At 49.5% G+C, this 27408-nt stretch overlaps 2 protein-coding genes across 14 annotated transcripts in view; both read left to right on the forward strand.

The window, feature by feature from the left end:
* The window catches only part of ITGAX (integrin subunit alpha X), a 29573-nt gene extending 19045 nt beyond the window's left edge, over positions 1–10528 (forward strand). Inside the window, exons 21-31 of one of the 4 annotated variants that reach the window (XM_023191077.2) lie at positions 1899–2015; positions 2100–2179; positions 2282–2365; positions 7143–7221; positions 7332–7439; positions 7556–7639; positions 7838–7951; positions 8095–8196; positions 8467–8577; positions 9429–9522; positions 9859–10528. In XM_023191077.2, the coding sequence (XP_023046845.1) occupies positions 1899–2015; positions 2100–2179; positions 2282–2365; positions 7143–7221; positions 7332–7439; positions 7556–7639; positions 7838–7951; positions 8095–8196; positions 8467–8577; positions 9429–9506 (957 nt within the window). In that variant the 3' untranslated portion in view covers positions 9507–9522; positions 9859–10528. Of the gene's footprint in view, positions 1–1898; positions 2016–2099; positions 2180–2281; positions 2374–7142; positions 7222–7331; positions 7440–7555; positions 7640–7837; positions 7952–8094; positions 8197–8466; positions 8578–9428; positions 9805–9858 lie in introns of those variants that run through there. The other 3 variants (XM_023191078.2, XR_002726166.2, XM_023191076.1) reach the window with 3 other exon arrangements.
* Positions 10529–18921: 8393 nt separating this feature from the next.
* ITGAD (integrin subunit alpha D) overlaps positions 18922–27408 on the forward strand; it is a 33047-nt gene continuing 24560 nt past the window's right edge. For 2 of the 10 annotated variants that reach the window (XM_023191084.2, XM_023191080.1), the window contains exons 1-6: positions 18935–19129; positions 19971–20076; positions 23073–23176; positions 23310–23380; positions 23500–23614; positions 27207–27337. In XM_023191084.2, coding sequence (XP_023046852.1) covers positions 19099–19129; positions 19971–20076; positions 23073–23176; positions 23310–23380; positions 23500–23614; positions 27207–27337 — 558 coding nt within the window. In that variant the 5' untranslated portion in view covers positions 18935–19098. Of the gene's footprint in view, positions 19130–19970; positions 20077–23072; positions 23177–23309; positions 23381–23485; positions 23615–27206; positions 27338–27408 lie in introns of all 10 variants that reach the window. The other 8 variants (XM_023191082.2, XM_023191079.2, XM_023191083.2 and 5 more) reach the window with 8 other exon arrangements.

Consider the following 27408-nt stretch of genomic DNA (forward strand, 5'->3'; position numbering starts at 1 on the left):
CCTCCCTCCCTTCCTTCCTTCCTTCCTTCCTTCCTTCCTTCCTTCCTTCCTTCCTTCCTTCCTTCCTTCTCTCTCTCTCTCTTTCTTCCTTTCTTTCTTTTTTTCTTCTTTCTTTTTTTGATGGGGTCTTGCTCTGTTGTCCAGGCTTGGGTGCAATGGCACGATCTTGGCTCACTGCAGCCTCTGCCTCCCAAGTTCAAGCAATTCTTGTGCCTCAGCCTCCCCAGTAGCTGGGATTACAGGTGCCCACCCCCACGCCCAGCTAAGTTTTGCATTTTTACTAGGGATGGGGTTTCACCATGTTGGGCAGTCTGGTCTTGAATTCCTGACCTCAAGTGATCCACCTGCCTTGGCTTCCCAAAGTACTAGGATTACAGGCGTGAGCCATGGAGCCTGGCTCAGGAGTGGGTTTCTAATTAAAGGATAAGTTTGGCCCCCTTTCCCTCTCACTCTCACACGTATTCTCTTGCTCCTCTGCCTTCTGCTGTGAGATGATGCAACACAAAGACCTTCACCAGATACTGGTGCCATGTTCTTGGACTTCCCAGCCTCCAGAACCACAAAGCTTCTATTGATACACTACCTAGTTTGTGGTAATCTGTTATAGCAGCAGGGAACAGACAAAGACACACTCTATAGTTCTGAACAATGAGGACATCTTATATGACCTCAACACCATTATCAGTGAAATAAGTGATTCCTTGGTATTAAGATCATAGTCAAAATTCCGTAATTGTCTCAAAAATATCTTTTTACTTCTGGTCTATTTGAACCAAAATTCAACCTAGGTCCACATATGATGTTTGGTTGTTATTTCTGCTGTCTCTCTTAGTCTAATATTCCCAACGGAAGTGCATTTTGATTAATCTATAAAAGAACGCACCAGGAAGGGCCATCTCTTGCATGTGAGGGGTGATCCTTGTCAATGAAAGTGCTCCTAGACATATTAACCAAATGTAATGTGTGGACTTTTGTTGAATATTGCTTTTAACAAATGAACTGTAAAATAACATTTTTGGAGACAATCTAAGAAAATAGAACATGACCAATATTGGTATATTACAGAGTAATTGTTAATTTTGTTGGCCGTGATTTGTTGCATCTTGTGGTTATGTTTAAAATACCCTTATCTGTTGGTGGTATACACTGAAGTATTTCCAGGTGAAACAATATGATGTTTGGAATGTGCTTTAAAGTGTTCAGAAAGAGAACATACTAGAAACAAGAGTAGAAAACTGTTGATTACTTAAAATCAGTGATGCCGGTATGGGGATTGATTTTCAGTCTATTTTTGAATGTGTTTCAAAATTTCCATAATAAGAGGCCTTTAAAATAACAATAAAAAGGTGAACATTTTAATACAGTTGAGATTTCTACTTTGGAAGAAAGTTTGACCAGATAGCTATGGGGGAGCTTTTAAAAACATGACCTTGGCTGGACATGGTGGCTCATACCTGTAATCCTAGTGTTTTGGGGGGCCAAGGTGGGAGGATTGCTTGAGGCCAGGAGTTCAAGACCAGCCTGGGCAACATAGTGAGATCCCATCTATAAAAAAAAATGTTAAAAAAAATTACCCAGGCATGGTGGTGTGTGCCTGTAGTCCCAGCTACTCAGGAGGCTGAGGCGAGAGGATGGCTTGAAGTCAGGAGTTTGAGGCTGCAGTGAGCTGTGATTGCATCACTGCTCTCTAGCCTAGGTGACACAGTGAGACCTGGTCTCAATAAACAAACAAACAAATAAACAAAAGCATAAGCTTAAGGCGGGCTCCAGGAAGCTTCATCACTACTTCATGGCGTGTTTTTGGAATGTTGTTATATTAGGTTGGTGCAAAAGTAATTGTGGTTTTTTCCATTGCTTTTAGTTTCAACTAATACTCGTCTGCTTTTTCTCATGCCTAGAAACAGGGGCAGCTGCGTTCCCTGCGCCTGACATGTGACAGCGCCCCAGCTGGGAGCCAGAGCACCTGGAGTACCAGCTGCAGAATCAACCACCTCATCTTCCGTGGTGGCGCCCAGGTCAGCCTGGCTTCTGTCTCCTTGCCACTGCCCTGCCCCACCCTGTCTTTACTGCTCTGTGACCTCTCAGTTCCTTTTCCTCAGATCACCTTCTTGGCTACCTTTGACGTCTCCCCCAAGGCTGTCCTGGGAGACCGGCTGCTTTTGACAGCCAATGTGAGCAGGTGAGCCTGGCCAGGCCAGGGGCAGTGCCCCTTATCTCCAGCCTCACACCCCATTCTCCTCCTCTGGGGCCTTTGGCAACTGGGTCTCTCCTCTTTCTCCAGTGAGAACAACACTCCCAGGACGAACAAGACCACCTTCCAGCTGGAGCTCCCGCTGAAGTATGCCGTCTACACTGTGGCTAGCAGGTCAGCAGGTACCCCACCGCAGGAAAAAGGGTTCTTCTCTCTGACCCAGATAGGGGTGATTCTTGCCCCCTGCAGCAGCTGAACATGAGATGTGGTAGGTTTTGTGTGGTAGATAATACTGCCAGTGGCACTTACCAGTCAACACATTTGTTTTGTTTTGGTTTTCGTTTCCTTTTATCTTTGATTCAATTATTATTATTATTATTGTTTTTTGAGACAGAGTTTTCTCTTGTTGCCCAGGCTGGAGTGCAATGGCACGATCTCGGCTCACTGCAAACTCTGCCTCCCGGGTTCAAGTGATTCTTCTGCCTCAGCTTCCTGAGTAGCTGGGATTACAGGTGTGTGCCACCACACCCAGTTCATTTTTGAATTTTTAGTAGAGACGGCAGGGTTTCACCATGTTGGCCAGGATGGTCTCCAACACATGACCTCACGTGATCCACCTGCCTCTCCCAAAGTGATGGGATTACAGGCATGAGCCACCATACCCAGCCTATTTTCTAAATTTTTATTTCAACTTTGATGTTAGATTGGGGGGATACCTGTACAGATTTGTTACATGGGAATATTGCATGATGCTGAGGTTTGGGGTACAAATCCCACCACTCTGGTAGTGAACATGGAACCCGATAGGTAGTTTTTCAACCCATGCCCCTCCCTGCACGCTCCAGTCCACAGTGTCTATTGTTTCCATGTTTGCTCAGTGCTTACCTCCCACGTGTAAGTGAGAACATGCAGTATTTACTTTTCTGTTCCTGTGCTAATTTGCTTAGGATTATGGACTCCAGCTCCATCCATGTTACTGCAGGGGACATGATTTCATTCTCTTCATGGCTGCATAGTATTCTGTGGGTGTATATGCCCCATGTATATGTACATTTTCCTTATCCCACGGATGGGCATCTAGGTTGATTCCATGTCTTCGCTGTTGTGAATAGCACAGCAGTGAACATATGAGTGCATGTCTCTTTTTGGTAGAATGATTTATTTTGGGAAAGGGGAGCTATATCCACTAATGAGATTGCTCGGTCAAATGGTAGCTCTGTGTTTAAGTTTGTTGAGAAATGTCCAAACTACTTTCCACAGTAGCTGAACTAATTTACTTCCCCACCAACAGTGTGTAAGGGTTCCTTTTTCTCTGCAGCCTCATCAGCATCTGCTGTTTTTGACTTTTTAATAGTACTCACTCTGACTGGTGTGAGATGGTTTCTCATTTTGGTTGATTTGCATTTGTCTGATGATTAGTGATGCTGAGCATTTTTTCATACATTTTTTGGCCACTTGTATAATGTTCTTTTTTTTACTTTTTTGTTAATGTTTTGTTACTGAAACACCATATATATTCTTTTGAGAAGTGTCTATTGGTATCCTTTGCCCATTTTTTTTTTTTTTTTTCTGAGACAGAATCTTGCTCTGTTGCCCAGGCTGGAGTGCAGTGGCATGATCTTGCCTTACTGCAACCTCTGCCTCCCAAGTTCAAGTTTAAGTGATTCTTCTGCCTCAGCCTCTGGAGTAGCTGGGATTACAGGCACGCACCACCATGCTCAGCTAATTTTTGTATTTTTAGTGGAGACAGGGTTTCATCATGTTGGCCAGGCTGGTTTCGAACTCCTGACCTCAAGTGACCCACCCACCCTGGCCTCCCAAGGTGCTGGGATTATGGGCATGAGCTATCACGTCTGGCTGTCAACAAGTGTTTATTGTGGGCTGGTTATGATAATAATTATAACGTTATTATCATTTTACCCCAGTTTTGATAGGCGTTACTGAAGCCTTTCTCAAAAGCACCAAGATTCTCTTGGCTTCCCCAGGAGATACGAGACATGTCCCTACCTTGGATGTTCTTCTAAGCCTCACTGGGGAGCAAAGTTATCCTGGTCCAAGCCCGAATTCCATCTAGGGCCACTGTGGTTCTGTATTGCATGGGCGCAGGGGATGTGGGTTTCCAAGATGGGGCTAGGACCCCTTGTAAGGAGAGGCCTCAGTTAACACGGAAGCATCCACAGCATCGTGGGGCCCTTGGCATCCGGACAGGACATTTCTTCTTGTCCTGGGAATACACTTGTATCCTGCAGGGCTTTTAGAAGCCCCTCTTCCTCTTCCCTGTACCCTTGGGGAAGGATAAGGACAGATGACCTGCCTGCCACAGAGGTTGTATGTCAGGGAGAAGCTGGATAAAAATATAGGGCTGACTGGATGTGGTGTTTCACGCCTGTAATCCCAGCACTTTGGGAGGCTGAGGCGGGTGGATCATCTGAGGTCAGGAGTTTGAGACCAGCCTGGCCATGGCCAACATGGAGAAACCCCATCTCTACTAAAATACAAAACTGGCCGAGAGTGGTGGCAGGCACTTGTAATCCCAGCTACTTGGGAGGCTGAGGCATGAGAATCGCTTGAACCCAGGAGGTGGAAGTTACAGTGAGCCAAGATTGCACCATTGCACTCCAGCCTGGGCGACAAGAGCGAAACTCCATCTCAAAAAAAAAAAAAAAAAAAAAAGGCCTTGAAATGCTGCCGGAGAGGATGAGATAAGGTGTTTGAAACTAAAAGGTCAAGTGTTTCAGCAGACACCTTCCTTCAGCCAATGCCTTCCTGGAATTTGCTGTGTGCCAGGCATGGTGCTGCGGTTATTTTCCACACATTCATTTGACATTCATCGATGATTTACTGAGCCCCTATTACCTGTGATCAAAACCAGACACGAACCCTCGCCCTTGTGGGGTGTGCCTTGCTGGATGTTCTGTGCCTGGTGTTTCCCACTCTCACCTGCACCTGCACGCGTGGAGGCTCCCAGCCAGGTGCATGCTCTGAGCTCGTGTGCTGGGGTGTGCCCCAGGCTCTCATACCCCTTAGCGGGGGACCCACAGGCAGGCCCCACCTCCTCTAGGCATGTGTGGTCCACAGCTCAGCCACACACAGCAGATGTGACTCTGTGGGTTGGGGCAAAGGGAGTGCCAGGTTGGAGCATTTTGTGGGGAGGCAGAGGTAGGAGGATCGCTTGAGGCCGGGAGTTCAGGATCAGCCTGGGCAACATGGTGAGACCCTGTCCCTGTCCCTGTCCCTACAAAACAATTTTTAAAATTAGCCAGGCATGGTGGCACACATCTTTAGTTTCAACTACTTGGGAGGCTGAGGTGGGAGGCTCACTTGAGCCCAAGAGCAGTTCAAGGCTGCTGTGAGCTGTGATCACATCACTGCCTTCCAGACTGGGCAACAGAGCAAGACCCTGGCTCTTAAAAAAATAAATGAGTGCAAAGAGCTCATAGCTGCCTGCAGAAGAGGCTGCCAGTGGGGCTGGGTAGTCGGTGCAATGAACGGAGCAGAGAGCTCTGCCACTGACTGCAGGAGAGCAGGGGCCAGGGCCTGCCCCTCTGCTTTCCTTCCAGCCCTTTGTGGGGGTGTAGGATCCCAGGGCTCCGTGGGACACAGCACAGGGTTGGGGTGACCCAGGCTGACGCTGTTGACCAAATGCTACTGAGCATTGCCCCTTCCCAGTCCCCCACATGCCTTCCTGGGGGCCCTTTTCTCCCATTTCCTTGGTTTTTCCAGGCCCGGGGCTTGGAGGTGAGGGAGGGCCCACAGCAGACTCTTTATGAGGTCTCAGTTTAACACCTCCTGAGCCCGTTTTGGGCACAAGCCTGGAGACCCAGTGGGTAGCTGAGACCCCCAACGGGTGGCTGGTCTCACCACTGCCTCACTGCTTCACTCTTCCGGCACCTGTCCTCTAGCTGGCATAGTCCAAACGCCAGCCCACTGCACCTACTCTGAAGCCTCATTCCTCCTCTGCCAATTTTTTGTAGTGCAATCTTGGCTCACTGCAACTTCCACCTCCTGGGTTCAAGCGATTCTCATGCCTCAGCCTCCCAAGTAGCTGGGATTACAAGTGCCTGCCACCACTCCCGGCCAGTTTTGTATTTTAGCAGAGATGGGGTTTTTCCATGTTGGCCATGGCCAGGCTGGTCTCAAACTCCTGACCTCAGATGATCCACCCGCCTCAGCCTCCCAAAGTACTGGGACTGCAGGTGTGAGCCACTGCGCTCAGCCAATTAGCACTTGTTTGAAGTGCAGTGGCACCATCTCTGCTCACTGCAACCTCTGCCTCCTGGCTGCAAGCAATTCTTGTGCCTCAGCCTCCCAAGTAGTTGGGATTACAGCCACCTGCCACCACACCTGGCTAATTTTCGTATTTTTAGTAGAGATGGGGTTTCTCCATGTTGGCCAGGCTGATCTTGAACTTTTGACCTCAGGTGATCCCCGCCTGTCTCAGCCTGTCAAAGTGCTGGGATTATAGGCATGAGCCACCATGCCTGGCCTCTAAACTCTTTCTCTCTTTCTTTTTTTTTTTTTTTTTTTTTTGAGAAAGAGTCTTGCTGTGTCATGCAGTGGCATGATCTTGGCTCACTGCAACCTCTGTCTCCCAGGCTCAAACAATTCTCTTGCCTCAGCCTCCCAAGTACCTGGGAATACAGGTGCACACCACCACGCCCGGCTAATTTTTGTGTTTTTAATAGAGACAGGGTTTCGCCATGTTGGCCAGGGTGATCTCGAACTCCTGATCTCAGGTGATCCGCCCATTTCAGCAGCTCAAAGTGCTGGGATTATAGGCATGAGCCACCGTGCCTGGCCTCTAAACTCTCTTTTAACCTAACTCAGCCACAGCCCTCATTCCAGGACACACCAAGGCCCCACCGACCACCTGTCCTCTCATGCTCTAGCCAACGCCTTCTGCAGATGCCCTGTGGTAGTTCACATCCACCTATGCCTCTTCTCTCTCCAGCCACGAACAATCCACCAAGTACCTCAACTTCTCAGACTCTGAGGAGAAGGAGAGCCGTGTGGCCATGCACAGATACCAGGCAGGTGGTGGAGACGCAGGAGCCTGGGCTGGGGTGGGAGGCTGGGAGCTGGAGACTGGGGAGGGATGTGGGCTTTGGCGTGGGCTCTGCCCTCAGCGCCCTCTGTGCAGGTTAATAACCTGGGACAGAGGGACCTGCCTGTCAGCATCAACTTCTGGGTGCCTGTGGAGCTGAACCAGGAGGCTGTGTGGATGGAGGTGGAGGTCTCCCACCCCCAGGTACCCAAGGACTACATGTGGCTCCTCCACGAATGCCCTTTCTACCTGGATTCCTTGTGCCCCATGTGAGTCTCTGATGTCCAAGCTGAGACACTTGTTCTCTGCATTTTCCCCAGAACCCATCCCTTCGGTGCTCCTCAGAGAAAATCGCACCCCCAGCATCTGACTTCCTGGCACACATTCAGAAGAATCCCGTGCTGGTGAGGAGGGCTCCGGGCCGGCCCTCACTGTAGGCCACACATCAGAGGAATTTGACCCAGGCATTCATATTCCACATCTATCCTGCTGAAGTACCCTCTTGCATTCGGATGTGGCCACTGCCCTCAGATCACACTGTGTAATGCTGCCTCCCACCTTCACACATCTTTCTCAGCCCCGTGCTATGTATCTGCCCCCAGGACTGCTCCATTGCTGGCTGCCTGCGGTTCCGCTGTGATGTGCCCTCCTTCAGCATCCAGGAGGAGCTGGATTTCACCCTGAAGGGCAACCTCAGTTTTGGCTGGGTCCGCCAGGTGTGTGGGCGCAACGACAGAGCCTATGCCCCAGACTCAGGCGGGACCTGGCATGTCCGTGCCCATCTGCAAACCAGGGCATCCCTGGAGCTCTGAGCCTCCCCCAGAGCCAGTTCCACAGGTTTCGCCCAACCCCTTTGCAGACATCACAGAAGAAGGTGTCAGTTGTGAGTGTGGCTGAAATTACGTTCGACACATCCGTGTACTCCCAGCTTCCAGGACAGGAGGCATTTATGAGAGCTCAGGTAGAGACCGTGTGGGGGGCAGCGACCAGGCTGGAAAGAGGCCCCTAGGGCTACATCCGCGGTGCTGGGTAGGGGTTTGCAAGCCTAGGTGGAGGAGGGTGAAGATCTATGGGCAAGACAGCTGTTCCTAAGGGCGTGGGTGCTGCTGCGTCTCACCTCTTGGAGCAGGGCCTGGGGAAGGTGGAGAGGGAGTTAAAAGTTGGGGAGCCTGGGAGGAGTCTGGGACAGCAGGAGGACGGGAGTGCTCTGACTGGGTCACCTCCACTTCAGACAACAACGGTGCTGGAGAAGTACGAGGTCCACAACCCCACCCCCATCATCGTAGGCAGCTCCATTGGGGGTCTGCTGCTGCTGGCGCTCATCACAGCAGCACTGTACAAAGTGAGTGTTTTATGCCACTCCTCACACCACCAGCATCTGGTCCCGCTCTTTTTGCAGAGTGAGAAGGAGCTCACCGAAGGCACTTTCTTACTGGGTCACTTCACATGAGAAACTGCCTCCCACCTGCAATGTCACCTGTCCCCAATATCCCCCTACTTTGTGATTCCCAGGTTTCCTCCAATCTTTCTCCCTTTCTTTCCCGCTCTTCTCCATCATTCTACATGTTTCCCTTGACAGCAGATTATCATATAAAAGCACAGACCTGGGTTTGAATGTCGACATCACCACGGGTTCTTTTTGTCTTTGACCATAGGCCAGTGTCTGCTCCACTCTGGGCCTTGATTTCTCAATGTGAAGGTGATTCTACCCCAGCTCACAGAATTTTGGCTAAATCTAGGCCGGGTGTGGTGGTTCATGGCTGTAATCCCAGCAGTTTGGGAGACCGAGGCAGGTGGATCGCTTGAGGTCAGGAGTTAGAGACCAGCCTGGCCTATGTGGTGAAACCCCGTCTCTACTAAAAATACAAAAATTAGTTGGGCATGGTGGCAGATGGCTGTAATCCCAGGTATTGAGGAGGCTGAGGCAGGAGAATTGCTGGAACCCAGGAGGTGGAGGTTGCAGCGAACCGAGATCATGCCACTGCACTCCAGCCTGGGCAACAGAGTGAGACTCCACCTCAAAAAGAAAATAATTTTGGCTAAATCTAGATGACACGATGCATGTAAAGTTCCTAGTGCAGTGCTTTGAACCTAGCAAGGATTCCAGAAATAGTGACCCCTCTCTCTCAGTCATCTCTTTTCCTCTCTTCCACTGAATGGACTTCCTGAGTTTCTTCTCGGTCCTCCCCCCAGGTTGGCTTCTTCAAGCGTCAGTACAAGGAAATGATGGAGGAGGCAAATGGACAAATTGCTCCAGAAAACGGGACATAGACCCCCAGCCCTCCCAGTGAGAAATCATCTCCTCTTTGCCTTGGACTTCCTCTCCCCCACGAGGTTTCCCCACTTACTTACCCTCACCTGTCAGGCCTGAGCGGGAGGAACCATCCCACCTCGGAGAGAGGCTGGGATCAGCCTGCTTCCTGTGTTTGGGAGAAAGCATCTTGCTTGGGAATGGGCCTTTGTCTTGTCAAGGTTCCAACTGGAAACCCTTTGGACAGGGTCCCTGCTGTGTTCCCGAAAGGGTTTGACTTGCAATTTCTACCTAGAAATACATGGACAATACCCCCAGTCCTGGTACGAATGATCTTTCTTTTCTTTTCTTTCTTTCTTTTTTTTTTTTGAGATGGAGTCTCTTTCTGTCGCCCAGGCTGGAGTGCAATGGCGCGATCTCAGCTCACTGCAACCTCCACCTCCTGGGTTCAAGTAATTCTGTTGTCTCAGCCTCCTGAGTAGCTGGGATACAGGCGCCCGCCACCTCGCCCGGCCTCATCTTTCTAAAATACAGTTCTGAACCCGCTGCTCATCCCCACCTGTCTTCAACGGCTCCCCCATTACCCTCAGGACAATGTCTGAACTCTCCAGCTTCGTGTGAGAAGTCCCCTTCCATCCCAGAGGGTGGGCTTCAGGGCACGCAGCATGAGAGGCTCTGTGTCCCCTATCACCCTCATTTCCAGTGAATTAGTGTCATGTCAGCATCAGCTCATGGCTTCATCGTGGAGCTCTCAGTTCCGATTTCCCAGGCTGAATTGGGAGTGAGATGCCTGCACGCTGGGTTCTGCAGAGCTGGCCTCCCACGTGGGTCAGCATGGCTGGCTGGGAGGGAGGAGCGCCCTCTAGGGAGGGACATGGCCCCGGTGCAGCTGCAGCTCACCCAGCCCCAGGGGCGGAAGAGACCCAACCACTTCTATTTTTTGAGGTTACGAATATAGTAACTGAAGAAATGCCACGACATGATTTTTTTTTAAGTGTACTTTAAATGTTTGTGTTAATAAATTAAAACATACACAAAAAGACGCATCTACCGCTCTTGGGATATATGTCAAAGGTCTAAAAAAAAAAAAGCCTTCTGTGGATGTGAGTCCTGAAGGATGACCTATGGGGTCCCTTTACCATGGTGGACCCTGACCAGCGGGCCAGGACAAGAAGCTAACCAGAGTAGGGTTGTGAATATCCCTCTTGGGGGTAACCTGACCTCTTAATCTGCTCACTCCACTCTCAGGGCTGGTGCTGGTGGAGCTGTCGGGTGGAGGGGCATAGAATAGAGAAGGGACAACCCCCCAGTGGCTACTCTTCCACCTAGAAAGGTCTCTGGAGTGACCAATACTCACAAGCGTTTCCTGCAAGTCCTAGGATATGTTGAAGGGCACACTGCATGTAGTGAGTGACTGAAGAGCACTTCGGGGTCCCACATTGAGAGCTGCTGCCCACAGGAAGGTCATTCTGGCTATTATGCCACCATCCTGGCATAAAGTTCATCATGGTTCTTGGCACTGAGCTGGGGGCACACAGGACAAGCGATTCCTGACCTCGGCGTGATGCCACTTGCAGCTGTCACCAGCAAGGGACCCGGGCCGTGTGGATGTTTCAATTAGAAAAACAGAAGGGAGGCAGTTGAGTGATTTAATGGGAAGGTGGAAAGTGGCCGTTTACCTCCAGCCAAAAATCTCTCTCCTATACATCAGCAGACGGTCCAAAATCCCTGTGGATTTTGTAGCTTTTGAGTCCCCAGGACGACTATTACGCAGTTTCCCCAGATAGGGAGTCAGATGATGAGACTTTGTAAGAATTCAGCCCTAGTGGTTGGGCACAGTGGCTCATGCCTGTAATCCCAGCACTTTGGGAGGCCGAGGCAGGAGGGTTGTGCTCAGAAATTTGAGACCACCCTGGGCAACATATTGAAACCTTGTCTCTACAAAAAAATTTAAAAATTACCCAGGCATGGTGGCATGTGCCTGTAGTCCCAGCTACTTGGTAGGTTGAAGCAGGAGGATCACTTGAGCCTGGGAGGTTGAGGATACAGTGAGCTGTGATTGGACCACCGCACTCCAGCCTGGGCAACAGACCAAGATCATGTCTCAAAAAAACAAAATTGACCCTAGAGTGGTATTTCTCAAAATGTGTTCCACGAACCACTGGTAGTCAGTGATGGTCTTCTAAGTGATAGGTTTTAGATAAAAAGAGCAAGAAACCCATACATTTCAAATATTTGAAACTGGTGATTTGCACAGAATTAGTGTTGCAGCCTTAATAATTGTGTGGCACATGGACTCCAGGGACTCCAGTGGGCGCTTGTCTAAGTTCACGCAACAAGTTGTTATTTTCTATCTTATTTCATTATTATTATTTTTTGAGACAGTCTCACTCTGTCGCCCAGGCTGGAGTGCAGTGGTACGATCTCAGCTCACCGCAACTTCTGTCTCCCGGGTTCAAGTGATCCCCCTGCCTCAGCCTTCCAAGTAGCAGGGAGTACAGGGGTGCGCCACCATGCCCATTTTTATTTATTTTTTTATTTTTGAGACAGAGTCTCGCTCTGTCACCCAGGCTGGAGTACAGTGGCATGATCTCGGCTCACTGCAACCTCCGCCTCCCAGGTTCAAGTTCAAGCGATTCTCCTGCCTCAGCCTCTGGAATAGCTGGGACTACAGGCATGCACCACCACGCCCAGCTGATTTTTGTATTTTCAGTAGAAATGGAGTTTCACCATGTTGGCCAGGCTGGTCTCGAACTCCTTACCTCATGATCTGCCCACCTCGTCCTCTGAAAGTTCTGGGATTAGAGGTGTGAGCCACTGCACTTGGCCGACGAGATGTTATTTTGCGATACTCTTCCTTTGTGTATTATTGTGTACATTTATTACATTTGGATTTTCAGGGTTGGCTATTGTGTTGCATTAGCATAAAGACACTCCCACCGGTGCCATGACAGTTTACAAATGCCATTGTAACACACCATAGCAACGGTCAGCAAGTTACCTCATATGGTTCTGGAAACTCCCCACTCTTTTTTCAGAAAGTTCTGAATAACTCACCCCTTAATTTGCATGTAATTAAAAGTCGGTATAAGTACAGTTAGCCAGCAGTCCACTGGCTGCTACTGTGGGCTCACTGCCTGTGGGTCATCCTGCTCTGCAAGGAACAGCCACCTTGCTACCACTGCTGCTTCAATAAACCTGCTTTCTTCCACCACAGGTTCACTCTTCAGTTCTTTCCTGAGTAAAGCTAAGAACCCTCCCTGGCTAAGCCCCAATTTTGGAGCTTGCCTGCCCTGCATCAGTAGGATGGGCTAACTACTTATGGTGCACTCAGGCTAAAGAGGCTGATGCTTGCAGGGCGATATTCACAGAGCACACGGCAGTTCACAGGATGCCTCTCACTCACCCTTGATTCAGTGCTTAAGAAAGGAGGGAAAATGGTGAACAGGATCAAATCATGGCCATTGCCTATTCATCTTTTCAGTGTTGTATGGAGAAATAGGCAAGTAGGAGATTGCTTTTCATATTAATGTCAAAGAGAAAGATCGTTACTTGGGACTTTAAAAAATTTAATTTGATAAAATATACATAACACAAAATTTACCATCTTAACCTTTTTTAAGTGTAGCCAATCTCAAGAACTCTTTCTGTCTTATAAAACTGAAACCTTATACCCATTAAACAACTCCCAATTCTCCCCACTCCCTAACTCCTGGCAACCACAATTCTTTCTATCTCTATGAATCTGACTGCTTTGGCATGTCATAGAAATAGACTCATACAGTGTTTGTCTTTTTGCAACTGGCATATTTTGCTTAGCATAATGTCCTTAAGGTTCACCCACGTGGTAGCATGTGTCAGAATTCCCCTCCTTTTGAAGGCTGAATAATATTCCATTGTGTGTATACTGCATTTTGTTTATCCATTCGCCCATCAATGGGCATTTGGGTTGCTTTTTTTGGCTCTTGTGAATGATGCACTGTGAACATGGGTGCACAAATATCTCTTCAAGACCATGCTTTCAATTCTCTTGGGTATACACCCAGAAGTGGAATTGCTAAATCATATGGTAATTTTTTTTGAGACAGAATCTTGCTGTGTTGCGTAGGCTGGAGTGCAGTGGCACAATCAGAGCTCACTGCAGCCTTGATTTTCTGGGCTCAAGTGATCTTCTTGCTTCAGCCTTCCGAGCTTCTGGGACTAAAGGTGTGTGCCACCATGCCTGGCTAATTTTTAAAAGATTTTGCCAAGCACGGTGGCTCATGCTTGTAATCCTAGCACTTTGGGAGGTTGAGGCAGGTGGATCACCTGAGGTCAGGAGTTTGAGACCAGCCTTGCCAACATGGTGAAATCCCGTCTGTACTAAAAATACAAAAATTAACTGGGCATGGTGGCATGTGCCTGTAATTCCAGCTACAGGCAGAAGAATTGCTGGAACCTGGGTGGCAGAGGCTGCAGTGAGCCAAGATTGCACCACTGCACTTCAGCCTGAGCGACAGAGTGAGACTCTGTCTCAAAAAAATAAAAATAAAAAATAAAAAAAGTTGTAGAGATGGTGTCTCGCTGTGTTGCCCAGGCTGGTCTTGAACTCCTGCCCTAAAGTGATCCTCCTGCTTCTGCCTCCCCAAGTGCTGGGATTACAGGCATGCGCCACCATGCCCAGCCTAGCTAAATTGTCTTTAATGTTGCATGTCTGCAAAACACACATCTATAAAGCCAGAAAAAAGTTGAGCATCCAACTTTTTATGACTTAACTCATGACCTGGCAATTTTTGCAGCAAGGAGCGTGGGCTGGTGGTTTTAGGATAACTGAGTGAACAGAAAGAAATACAGTAACTAGATTGGGAGCCAAGTGCCTGCTGGTCGTGGGTATTTTCTGCTGGCCCCTGTTCATCTGCCTGTTAGCCCACCCATGGGTGAGTGGGGCAAAGTGGCCAAACTGATTTTCAAGAGAGGCATACATACAGAATCCAAGTTAGTCATGATTTCGTTTCTAGCCTGAGTGAATGTGTACTTTTTATAAACTTTATCAGCTCAGAGGGAAAAAGCTGTCTCCACACTCTATGGTTTATACAAACCTGTCAGGAATTCAGCATGATGAAGAAATGCACAAAACAAGTGTGAACAGATAAGTAAGAGGATCTGCTGAAAATCTTCAGGATAGTATATAGTGTGACATGACCAAGAATTTGAAGTCAACGTCTGTATTTGTGCCCTCTGGACAAGGGTTTTATAACTGATGACACAAAAATTAATTCTGGGTCGGGCATGGTGGCTCATGCCTGTAATCCCAGCACTTTGGGAGGCTGAGGAGGGCGAATCACCTGACATCAGGAGTTGCAGACCAACCTATATCAACTAATAATACAAAAAAAATTAGCCAGACGTGGGTGGCATGCACCTGTAATCCCAGCTACTCAGGAGGCTGAGGCAAGAGAACTGCTTGAACCTGGAAGGCCGAGGTTGCAGTGAGCTGAGATTGCACCACTGCACTCCAGCCTGGGTGACAGAGTGAGATGCCATCTCAAAAAAAAAAAAAAAAAAAAAAAAAAGATTAATTTCGAGGCCAGATGCAGTGGCTCCAGGTGTGGTGGTTCATACCTGTAATTCCAGTACTTTGGGAGGCCAGAGGATTGCTTGAACCCAAGAATTTGAGATCAGCCTGAGCAACATAGTGAGACTCCATCTGTAGAAAACAAACAAACAACAGCAAGAAACCAGAGGTGGGAGGATCACTTGAAGCCAGGAGTTCGAGGCTGCAGTGAGCTATGGTCATGTCACTGCCCTCTAGCTTGGGTAACAGTGCGAGACTCTGTTTCGTAACAACAACAACAACAAAAATTAATTCTACTTTAACTGTCAGTTTCATGATATCTTTCCATCAAGAAAAACCTTTTCTATCTGATGAACTATTGGCTAGGTTTTTTTTTTTCTCTGCTTTAAACTAATGCACTTAATTACTTTCATTTGCAAACTCTATCCTTCTTATCAACTTTGTATTTTAGATGTGTCTATTGACAGCCTGGCTTCCCTCAGCGATCATTGTGATGATCAAAGTAGAGGAATAGGTAAAATTCAATGCAAATATTCCAGGGTATCTAATCCATACCTCAAACAGAAAAGGGGAGAATTGGAAGCAGGCAACTTGAACACATTACTATGGATGTATTTTTCTCATGCAGGGGGAAAAAGTGACTTGGAGAGAGAATTATGAATGCATGTGAAGAGTAAAGCCAAATTTCCTGGGAGGAGGGGAAGACCAGGAGAAACAAAACCAAATCCTGGCTGTGGCCTCTAAGGCATGGGGAGATGGAGTTGTGCACTCCAAGCAGACACAGTTCATTCTGGAGAAAGTTTGCAAAAATATTCTCCTTCACACTGATTTGAAAACAATTACATAAATTTGTTGTTTTCCTATTTATCTAAGTGTAACTTTTAAAAACGTACTGAGAGAAGACGGGCGTGGTGGCTCACTCCTGTAATCCAGTACTTTGGGAGGTCAAGGCAGGTGGATCATGTATGGTCAGGAGTTCGAGACCAGCCTGGCCAATATGGCAAAACCCCGTCTCTACTACAAATACAAAAATTAGCTGGGCGTGGTAGTATGTGCCTGTAATCCCAGCTACTCGGCAGGCTGAGACAGGAGAATCGCTTGAACCCGGGAGGCGGAGGTTGCAGTGAAATGAGATTGCGCTAATGCTCTCCAGCCTGGATGATAGAGCAGGACTCCATCTCAAAATAAAAATTAATTAATTAATTAATTAATTAATTAATTAATTAATTAAAAATTTACTGAGAGCTGGTGGTCCTTTTAAGGGTGGAGCTGCCATCAAGTCCCCAGAGGATGCACTGAATTTGGGGGCATCACCTTTAGCTGCTGTGGACTCCGAGCCTTGGCAGCTCCCGCTCCAGGCCTGGGAGAAAGATGATTTCTCGGTGGCGTGCGGTGATTGTGAGCATTTGACTATCTTACTGCAGTTTGCCCTTATCACTGCTCTCCAAAAGTGAGTGGAAAACAAAAAATTTTGCTGAGACAAGCGATAATATGAATTAGGCGAAGTTGGAGAATTTTACAGTTGCTGATATCAGCAAATTGTGAGTTTCAAACACTGCTTACAGAAGGAAGTCCGAGATTAAAGGGGATATAGAAACGTGTAAAAGATGAGATGCAGGGAAGATGGAGAAAATGAATAGATCTTTAAATTTTTGAATTATGAAGAATCATCAACAAATTATTTTGTGGTTCCAAATACAGGGAGAAGTCCACAGATCCACAGAACTGATGACAGGGTACTGCTGGCTACAAACCCCTCAGCACAAGAGGGAGAAAGTTGCTGCTCCACTTTGCCTTGGCAGTCTTTGTAAGGCAGTAGATAAGTCAGCCTCGAATTTGGCAATCACAGCCCCCAGCCTGGTTTCCCACAACGGCATCATTAATGCATCACAATTAATTTCTTCTGTCCATTAAATGTCAGCTCTAAAGTAAATTGATGTAAAATTTTTTTACAGAAAACTGTTTCATATTATTTGCACTTGATGTTTAGTTACATTTTAAATATTTTGTTTGTCTCATTTTGTTTTGTTTTTGAGACAGAGTCTTGCTCTGTTGCCCAGGCTGGAATGCAGTGGCGTGATCTTGACTCATTGCAACCTCCTCCTCCTGGGTTCAGGCGATTCACCTGCCTCAGCTTCCTGAAGAGCTGGGATTTCAGGTGTGCACCACCATGCCTGGTTAATCTTTGTATTTTTAGTAGAGATGGGGTTTCACCATGTTGGCCAGGCTGGTCCCGGATTCCTGAGCTCAAGCTATCCACCTGTCTCAGCCTCCCAAACTGCTGGAATGACAGACATGAGCCACTCTGCCCAGTCAAACGTTTTAAAAAACTGTCACATATATACACAAAATAATGTATGTTATAGGTAGGGATCTTGTCATATTTTAACCTTCAAAGTATATTTCTAGGCTTTTTTTTATTTTTTATTTATTGAGACAGTCTTGCTCTGTCGCCCAGGCTGGTGTGCAATGGCGCAATCTTGACTCACTGCAACCTCCACCTCCCGGGTTAAAGCAATTCTCCTACCTCAGCCTCCTGAGTAGCTGGGATTACAGGCGTGCACCACTATGCCCAGCTAATTTTTGTATTTTTAGTAGAGACAGGATTTCACCATATTGGCCAGAGCTGGTCTCAAACTCCTGACCTCAGATGATCCATCCACTTCGGCCTCCCAAAGTGCTAGGATTACAGGTGTGACCCACTGTGCCTTTTATATATAGAACTTTTGTTTTTTGTCACATTTTGAAGGAACATTTAAAGGAACATTTATGTTTAATAATAGAATATTTCAAACATACAGAATATCACAGAAAATAAATAACAACCACTCATTTATCTTCTTCCCAACCCCTGTATAAATGTTAAAATACTGTGTTAAATGCTAAATTTAACACATGCTAAAGGCTCCTGGCTGGATGTGGTGGTTCACACCTGTAATCCCAGTACTTTGGGAGGAGGAGTGGGGAGGACTGCTTGAGTCCAGGAGCTCAAGATCAGCATGGGCAACATAGTGAGATCTCATCTCTACAAAAAACAAAAAAAGCTAGCTGGGCATGGTGGTGTGCGTCTGTAATCCCATGACTGGGAGGCTGAGGTGGGAGAATTGCTTGAGTCTGGGAATTTGAGGCTACAGTGAGCCCTGATCATGCCACCACATTCCAGCGTGGGTGACACAGCAAAACTTGTCAAAAAAAAAAAAGAAAGAAAAAGTTTCCTCTCTGCCCCACCGTAGGCAACCACTCTTCTGATCTCCATCTTCGTAGATGAATTTTGCCCATTCTCTAACTCGTATATGAAAGGAACCAGACATTAGGCATTCTGTCTGGTTTTTTACTTTTACTTAAGATAAAATTGAGTTAACCTGTGTTGTACAGAACTGTAGTTTGTTTTTGTTATTTATTTATTTATTTATTTATTGTAAAGACAGGGTCTGGCTATGTTGCCCAGGCTGGTCTCGAACTGTTGGCCTCAAACAATCCACCTGCCTTGGCCTCACCAAAGCTCTGGGACCACTGGCATGAGCGGCGGCATCTGGTTTGTAGTTTGATCTTGTTTCTTGCTTCTTGCTGAGTAGTAGCCCATGGCATGACTTTGTTATTTTGGGTGTCCATTCTCCTCTGGATGGGTTCTGCTTTTTGAAATCACACGCTGGCCTAGCTCGCCTTCTCCCTGCCTCTCCCCAGGCTCACATCCACACGTGGAGGCCTCTACCGCTGTTCTGCTTCCTGCCCTTCCACTCCTGTGGGACGTCAGAGAGCTATGGGGCTCCCTGGATACCAACTGGCTCCTGAGGCCTGGAGACAGGTGGTCTTCTGGGAGAAGGAAGCCAGGTCCCTGCAGGTGGTGGAGGGGGACAGGATGAGGGTTTTTCCCCAGGGTGTTGTTGGCCCCTGCCCCCACTTCTGTTCCTTAATTAGCCAGGGCCCTCCTACCCACTGTGCCCCTCCTCCTGCCGCGTGGAGGCCCTGAATCATTATTTCAACTAACCCCTGGGAGGGTGAGCATCTTCTGTGCTGTGTCCCCAACCTTCCACTTCCCCTCGACGCGCTGCTCAGGGATGACCTTCGGCACCGTGCTGCTTCTGAGTGGTGAGTGGGGCCAGGGGGCTGGGGAGAAGCTTGGAGGGATTCTGAGGGGACTCCATCTGGGAGGGCAGGCTAGGGGCTGGTGGACGGCTCCCACCACTCTCATGAGGAGCTGAGGCAGGGGAGTGCTTCGTGTGCGAGTGGCCCAGAGTCAGGAGAGTGTGACCTGAACGAAGAGGGGCTCAGGGTCTGTGCTCATGTGGTGACTAAGCTACCTCTCCAGCTGGCTATGTTGTCCCAGGCTTCCCCGCTCCGGCTGATGGGGTTCCTGGTGTGGGTGAGAGAGGTCTCCCCAGCCTCCCCCGGGAATGGAAGGCCACAGAAGCCACCAGGGAGGGGGAAAGGTTGGACCTCATCTCCCTGGGCCTGTTTCCCCCAAGTCCTGACTCCACGTAGGGAAGAGTCCCCCTGCTGAAAACTGCATCACAGCCACATTCATGTGCCATCAAAAATCAGGCTTGGCCAGGTGCACTGGCTCATGCCTATAATCCCAGCACTTTGGGAGGCACTTTGGGAGGGAGATGGGCAGATCCCCCGAGGTCAGGAGTTTGTGACCAGCCTGGCCAATATGGTGAAACCCCGTCTTTACCAAAAATACAAAAATTAGCGGGGCATGGTGGCATGCACTTGTAATCCCAGCTACTTGGGAAGCTGAGGCAGGAGAATCGCTTGAACCCAGGAGATGGAGGTTGCAGTGAGCCGAGATTGTGCCACTATACTCCAGCCTGGGCAACACAGCGAGACTTCATCTCAAAAAAAAAAAAAAAAAAAGAGGCTGGGAGGTCCGAGGGATTGGGGCTTCTTTAACTCCCACTCCCTCCCACCCCCACCAAATATTCCTCAGTCCTGGCTTCTTTTCATGGATTCAACCTGGATGTGGAGGAGCCCACCATCTTCCAGGAGGATGCAGGCGGCTTTGGGCAGAGCGTGGTGCAGTTTGTTGGATCTCGGTAGGCCCCACTCACCCTCCTTCCCCAACCTCCACTGCATCATGTCCTGTGGATGGGTACACACGGGTTACCCCAGGGAGGCGTCCTGGAGGAAGGGCAGCAGGGGTAAGAAGTCTTTCCTTGGCTCCTTAGAGGCCCTGATACCAGCATGTATTATTCTCAATTCCAGGAAGGGCCACAAAACTCTAGACGAGACCCCACCTTATCTCAGGAGGGAGGCCTTTAACCTGCCTTCCAGGCAGGGCCCACTTCTTGGGGGCCAGTGCAGTCACACAGGGCCTACACTCATTAAGTTTGGAGTTTAATGTTCTGCCCTTAACCTCTTGAAATTCCTGATGATTTCTATTTTTATTTTTACTCCAGCTCTGTTGCCCAAGCTGGAGTGCAGTGGTGCAGTCGCAGCTTACTGCAGCCTCAAACTCCCGGGCAAAGTGATCCTCTCACCTCAGCCTTCTGAATAGCTGGGACCACAGGTGCATGCCATCATGCCTGTTTTTTGTTTTGTTTTGTTTTGCTTTTTATAGAGATGGAGTCTTGCTATATTGTCCAGACTGGCTGAACTCCCGGGCTCAAGCAGTCCTCCTGCCTTGGCCTCCCAAAGTGCTGGGATTACAGGTGTGAGCCACTCTGCCTTGCCAATTCTTAATGATTTTATCTGTGCATTTGTGTTTTGTAAGTAAAGAATGATGGCAGGGCTGGGCACCATGGCTCACGCCTATAATCCCAACATTTTGGGAGGCCGAGGCAGGCACATCATCAGAGGTCAGGAGTTTGAGACCAATTTGGCCAACACAGCGAAACCCTGTCTCTACTAAAAATACAAAAAAAAAAAAAAAAAAAATTAGCTGGGCATGGTGGCAGGCACCTGTAATCCCAGATACTTAGGAGGCTGAGACAGGAGAATTGCTTGAACCTGGGAGGTGGAGGTTGCAGTGAGCCGAGATCGTGCCATTTTACTCCAGTCTGGGTGACAGGGTGAGACTCCGCCAAAATAAAAAAAAGAATTATGGGAGAAGGGAGATGCACTGGGGGTTTGGAGCCTTAGCTCAGCAGCAGCCCCACCTCCCACCACCTCCTAGGGAAGGGGCATCAGCTGCTGGCTCCCCCACCCACATGGGAGCAATGACCACTGTCACCTTCCACCCCTGGCATGAGCTGGGTAAAGTCAGTTAGGTGCGCTCACCCTGGGAGTACCCTGAGGGAGTGGGACACTGCATAGCAAATAAAAAATCCCCAGGACAGGTTGAGGGAGAGAGCAGAAGAAAGGTAAGAGCCCCTCAAGCCCAAGAGACCCCACATTCTTCTTTCGAATTGGGACCCACAAATGATGAGTCTGCCCCCGCTTCCAGGAGCTCACATTCTCCTGCCCCAGAGAGTTCCAGTCACAGTGTGACACAGGCGTCACCAAGGTCTGGGGGGCGCAGACAGGGAGAGAGCAGACACAGGAGGGCTCCATGGAGGAAGTGGTGCTGGCAGTGAGCCCCAGTGGACAGGAAGGCTCAGCTGGTCACAAGGAGCTGGGAGAGGTCACCGAGCTCCAGTTGCCCATCCCTCTCCCTTCCTCACATGACCAGCAGTCTGGGGGGATGGAAGCAAGCGCCAGGCACCAGGGTTTTGTTTTTATTTATTGCGAAATGTGGCCAACTGAAGTGCACGAATCTGAAAGACCCAACTTGATGAGGGATACACATGTTTGTGCCTGGGTGAGCCCCACCTAGGTCAGCTGCTCCTGTGTAAAATCCCACAGGCACAGAGCTGCCATGGACCCCTTCTTATTACCCAACAAACCCAGAGAACCAGTGGTCAGACTTCTGTCACCATCAGTTTTTCAGGCCACATTTTAAAAAAAGAATACATTGGCTGAGTGTGGTGGCTCATGCCTATAATCCTAGCACTTTGGGAGGCTGAGGTGGGTGGATCACCTAAGGTCAAGAGTTCGAGACCAGCCTGACCAATATGGTGAAACCCTGTCTCTACTGAAAAATACAAAAATTAGCCTGGTGTGATGCCTGTAATCCCAGTTAGCTGGGCGACTGACACAGGAGATTCGCTTGAACCTGGGAGGTGGAGGTGGCAGTGAGCCGAGATCATGCCATTGCACTCCAGCCTGGGCGACAGAGTGAAACTCCGTCTCGAAAAACATGCGGGTTGATGGGCTACACTAAAGGTTTGCTCGTCGTTTGTATCAGCAGGTTCCAAACTGCTGCCTCTCTAGCCAATGCTCAGATTTTCCTCACAAAGCCTTAGGCATCCCCTGAATCATGACGCACAGGGATTGTAGCTTTCTGTAAAGGAGCGGCACCTAGAAGGAGCCCTCACATGGCCATTTAATGAAACCTTGCTTGGCGCATTAACATACACCAGTATTTGTCTGTTTTTCTCACTGGAGTGAGGAGATTGTGGGTAGTGAGAAAACATTTCCGAAATTAAAAAACTTTCCCACTCAGGGATTTTTGCAAATAAACCATGGACTCTACATAAGTCTAGATATAGTTATGGATCCTAGTACACTGCTTTACCAACTGAAATTGCTTATATAATATTTAAATTGGTCCAATGAATTACAGAATCAACTATTTGTTTTGAAAGCACATGTCTTCAGGAAATCGTTCCAATTAACTTGAGATGATCTTATTTCTTGGGTGATTCAAAATAATGGCAACTCAGAAACGCAATGTACTTACCCATGATTGGGAAATGCCATTTTGGTTTTTAAATAGTTTTCTTTTTGGTGAATGTTAAAAAAAAATTCTAAACATAAATACACACATACACACGTATGCACACTCAAAACCAAATAAACCCCAGCATGACCCCTGGGCATCTGTGGGTTATACTCGGGCCCTGATTTCTGGATATTCTGCCAAATGGCAAATGCCAAGAGATTTCCCTCACAAAGTCTCACTTCCCCATGGAGGGACACTTCCTCGCCCCCAGTGCCCGCTGCTCCCACCCCTCCTGTGGCTACAGTGACAAGGCCACGGTTGTGTCTCCAGACTCGTGGTGGGAGCACCTCTGGAGGTGGTGGCGGCCAACCAGACGGGACGGCTGTATGACTGCACAGCTGCCACCGGCGTGTGCCAGCCCATCCCGCTGCACAGTGAGTGACCACCTGGGAATTGGGCCCCTCAGCCCTCCTCGACCCAACTGTGCCCCCGCTTAGCTTCCAGTCCAGACCCTCCCCACAAATGAGTGTGTGCTGTGAGTGAGACCCCACGTGTCTGCCCTCGCAGTCCACCCCGAGGCCGTGAACATGTCCTTGGGCCTGACCCTAGCAGCCTCCACCAACCGCTCCTGGCTCCTGGTGAGTGAGTGCTTTGGGCTACGGTGGCGGGGAGAGGGGTTGTAGGGGAGGAGGCTGGGGCTGGGGGTGAAGGAGGAGGGGGTGCTAGGGGCTCCTGGCTCACAGGTTCCTGCCTCCAGGCCTGTGGCCCGACCCTGCACAGAGTCTGTGGGGAGAACTTGTACTCAAAGGGTTCCTGCCTCCTGCTGGGCTCGCACTGGGAGATCATCCAGACAGTCCCCGACGCCCTGCCAGGTAGGTCCCCGGCAGGCCACGGTTCCCTGCGGAGCACATGCTGGCACTGAGGGTGAGCAGGCGTGAGGCCTGTGTCTGGGCCCATGTGTCCTCCCTGGAGGGCCAAGTGTGGCTAGGAGAGAAGCCAGGAGGGGAGGGCGACTCAGGCAGGAGCCCTGCTGCTCCAGGGTAGAAGTTCTTTGTAGGGTTTTTCTTCACATTTTTTTTCTTTATAAGACAGGGTCCCCGCCCGGCACAGTGGCTTAGGCCTGTAATCCCAGCACTTTATAAGGCTGACGTGGGAGGATCACCTGAGGTCAGGAGTTCGAGACCAGCCTGGCCAATGTGGTGAAACCCCTCTACTAAAAATACAAAAAAATAAAAAAAAGAAAAGCCGGATGTGGTGTGCGCCTGTAATCCCAGCCATTCGGGAGGCTGAGGTAGGAGAATCACTTGAACCCAGAAGGCAGAGGTTGCAGTGAGCCAAGATTGTGCCATTGCACTCCAGCCTGGGTGACAAGAGCAAAACTCCATCTCAGAAAAACAAAAAACAGAGTCTCTGTCAGGCTGCATGCACCACCACACCCTGTTCATGTTTTTGAGACAGTCTTGCTATGTCGCCCAGGCTGGAGTGCAGTGGTGCAATCATAGCTCACTGCAGCCTCGAACTCCTGGGCTCAAGTGATCCTCCTCCCTTAGCCTACCGAGTAGTTGGGACTGCAGGTACATGCATCACACCTGGCTAATTTTAAAACATTGTGTTTTTGTAGAAATGGGAGTCTTGCTCTGTTGCCCAGGCTGATCTTGAACTCCTGGGCTCAAATAATCCTCTGCCACAGACTCTCAAAGTGTTGGGATGACAGGCATGAGTCCTCAAGCCCGGTCTGAGGAGTGAAAGTTCTGATGGGGGCAGAGAGGAGCCCCACCGAGGGTGGGGCTTCAGACTAGAGAGGCCATGACGACAGGCATGCTGGGCCTTTAGACAAAGGTGGAGCAGCAGCAGAAACATTCCCAGAGCAAATGGTGAGGGTGGAGTCTATGGAGGGGACTGAGGGAAGGGGGAAGTCACATCCAGGGCTCTTGGGGGGATCGTGCCCAGCCTGAGATGTCTGTGAAGCCAGGTTAGGAAGGTGGCACTTAAAAACAAGGGGTAAATGTCTTCTCACAGCCATCTCTGGAACTCATGAGGTGGGGTGCCTGATGCAAATGGGACTGGAGCATAAACCTGGTGCAGGCAAGGAGGGTGTGGGTCCAAGTGGAAGGGACCAGGGTCCACTGAGCATCACCTGTGTGCCAGGCAGTGCTGAGTACGTGGTAGGAATCACCTTATTGCATCCTCACAACATCCTGGGTGGTGGGCAGGCCCGTTCCCATTTTACAGATGAGAAAACCAAGGTTCAGATAGATAAGTTCCCATCAATAGCAAGAGGCAGAGCCCAGAACTTGAGCCATCCTTGCCTGATTGGTGGGGTCATTTTTCAAAAGGACACGTCCAGGCTTCTGCTAGTGGAAGCCCAGGGGATACAATAAAAAGACCAAGAAAACAGAAGAGACATTGTGAGAGGATTTGCCGCAGACCTGGCTTGAGAGAGGATGAGAGGGTGGTTTCTTGATGCAGCTGAAAAAACAAGCACCACTGTAAGACGTTGGCTGCCCAGATGTGGGCAAAAAACGGGAGCTTCTGGGGAATCCACAGCCTGCCCCATGGATGTCAAGATTTGCTGGTGATTGAAGAAGCAGGAAGGGAAGTGACCTTCTGTTTCTCCCCAGCACCCTTGAAGCACCAAGTGGTTGAGCAGGGGGGTGGGGGAGAGGAAAGAGGAAAAGGCATTTTTTTCTGCAGTGGTGGGCAGGGGGCAGAAACCACAGCCCTGCGGTGTGGGCCTCACACCTTAGTGCTCTGATGGCCTGATCTCCCACCGCCCTGTGGGCAGCACAGGATGTGGCTGCTGGTGGAGATACCAACTGGGCCCTGAACACAGGCCACACCTGCCATAAGCCTGGGGACAGTATGAAAATTCTTGTTTGTTTATGTGCATATGATGTGTCCTCACGATTGCAGAGCAAACTCTACAGACTCTGAGGTCACTTGGGAATGTTCCTTTTTTTTTTTTTTTTTGCGATGGAGTCTCACTCTGTCGCCCAGGCTGGAGTGCAGTGTCGTGATCTTGGCTTACTGCAGCCTCTGCCTCCCGGGTTCAAGTGATTCTCCTGCCTCAGCCTCCCAAATAGCTAGGATTACAGGCACCCGCCACCATGCCTGGCTAATTTTTTTGTATTTTTAGTAGAGATGGGGTTTCACTATGTTGGCCAGGCTGGTTTCGAACTCCTGGCCTCAAGTAATCCACCCACCTCAGCGTCCCAAAGTGCTAGGATTACAGGTGTGAGCCACCACGCCCAACTGGGAATGTTCTTGGGTGCCACTTCCATGGGAGCATGAAGGGTGGACGCAATGCAATCATAACAGAGGCCCAAGGCCAGCACAGGGGTGCTTGTCTGTCATCCCAGCGCTTTGGGAGGCCGAGGTGGGTGGATCATTAGAGCCCAGGAGTTTGAGATCAGTCCGGGCAACATGACGAAACTCCATCTCTACAAAAATATACAAAAATTAGCCCGGCAAGGCGGTGCACGCCTGTAGTACCAGCTACTCAGGAGGCTGAGGTGGGAGAATCGCCTGAGCCTCCCAGGTCGAGGCTGCACTGACCTGTGATCACACCACTATACTCCAGCCTGGGTGACAGTGAGACTCTGCCTCAAAAAAACAAAAAATGAAAAAACCAGAGGCCTCAGCCAGTGCCTGGGGGGCTCAGAGTGCAGCTGGCCCTTCAGACACTGAACCAGTCATTGGTAAAGGCTACCTCCAGGTGCAGGAGGTATCCCTGTGGGCAAGAGCTCCCCTCTGCCTAGCATGATTCCTGGGAAGGGACTCAACTCAGAGCCAACTCCACATAGCCGGAAATGAGGACCTCTGATCTGACCGGGGATTAGGGCTGGGTCGGGGGTGGATCCCTGCCCCACCCCCACAGCATCCCTACAGGCATATCCTACAGGCCTCGAAGGTGCCTGGCACATGGTGAGAATTGTGCCAGTGGCTGACCCTGGCGGAGGGCCAGGACTTGTCTCCAGCATCCATGTGCGTGTTGCTTTATCCTTGCAGTAATCCCACGTGGCAGCCACTGCTATTACCTTTATTTTACAGAAAGGGACACTGAAGTCCAGAGAAGTTAAGTAATGTGCCTGAATTCACCAATTAGCACATGGCTGAGCTGGGGTTTAGCCCAGGCACACTGGCTCCAGAACACGCACCCTGAACCACTTTGCTAAACATTCACCCGTGATGCTTGTGGCACCCCCAGCATCTGTGTTTAATGAATATTTGTTGATTAAATGAATGAGGAGCCCACCTGGGCCCTGGGTTCTCATCTCCCTCTTTCTAGGCCATGTGGGAGGGAGGGAGCAGGGGGCTGGGGTGGCAGATCGGGGCCTCCTCCAAGGAGGGGTCGGCAACCAGGTGGGGATGCCAAGAACAGCTCCCAGGCTCTGTTGAGCAGGAGCTGTAGGACAGGGCTGGGCCCCCACAGTGCGTCTCCAATTCCTCCCCATTCCCCCACAGACTGTCCACATCAAGAGATGGACATCGTCTTCCTAATCGATGGCTCTGGAAGCATTAACCAAAATGACTTTAACCAGATGAAGGGCTTTGTCCAAGCTGTCATGGACCAGTTTGAGGGCACTGACACCCTGGTGAAGACTGGGCACCTGGGGCTGGGGGTTGGGGGATGGGGGAGGCTGGCCTGGGAGAGGCATCCTGGGAG

This window comes from Piliocolobus tephrosceles, chromosome 17 (genome assembly GCF_002776525.5).
Source record: "Piliocolobus tephrosceles isolate RC106 chromosome 17, ASM277652v3, whole genome shotgun sequence".
Taxonomy (NCBI): Eukaryota; Metazoa; Chordata; class Mammalia; order Primates; family Cercopithecidae; genus Piliocolobus; species Piliocolobus tephrosceles.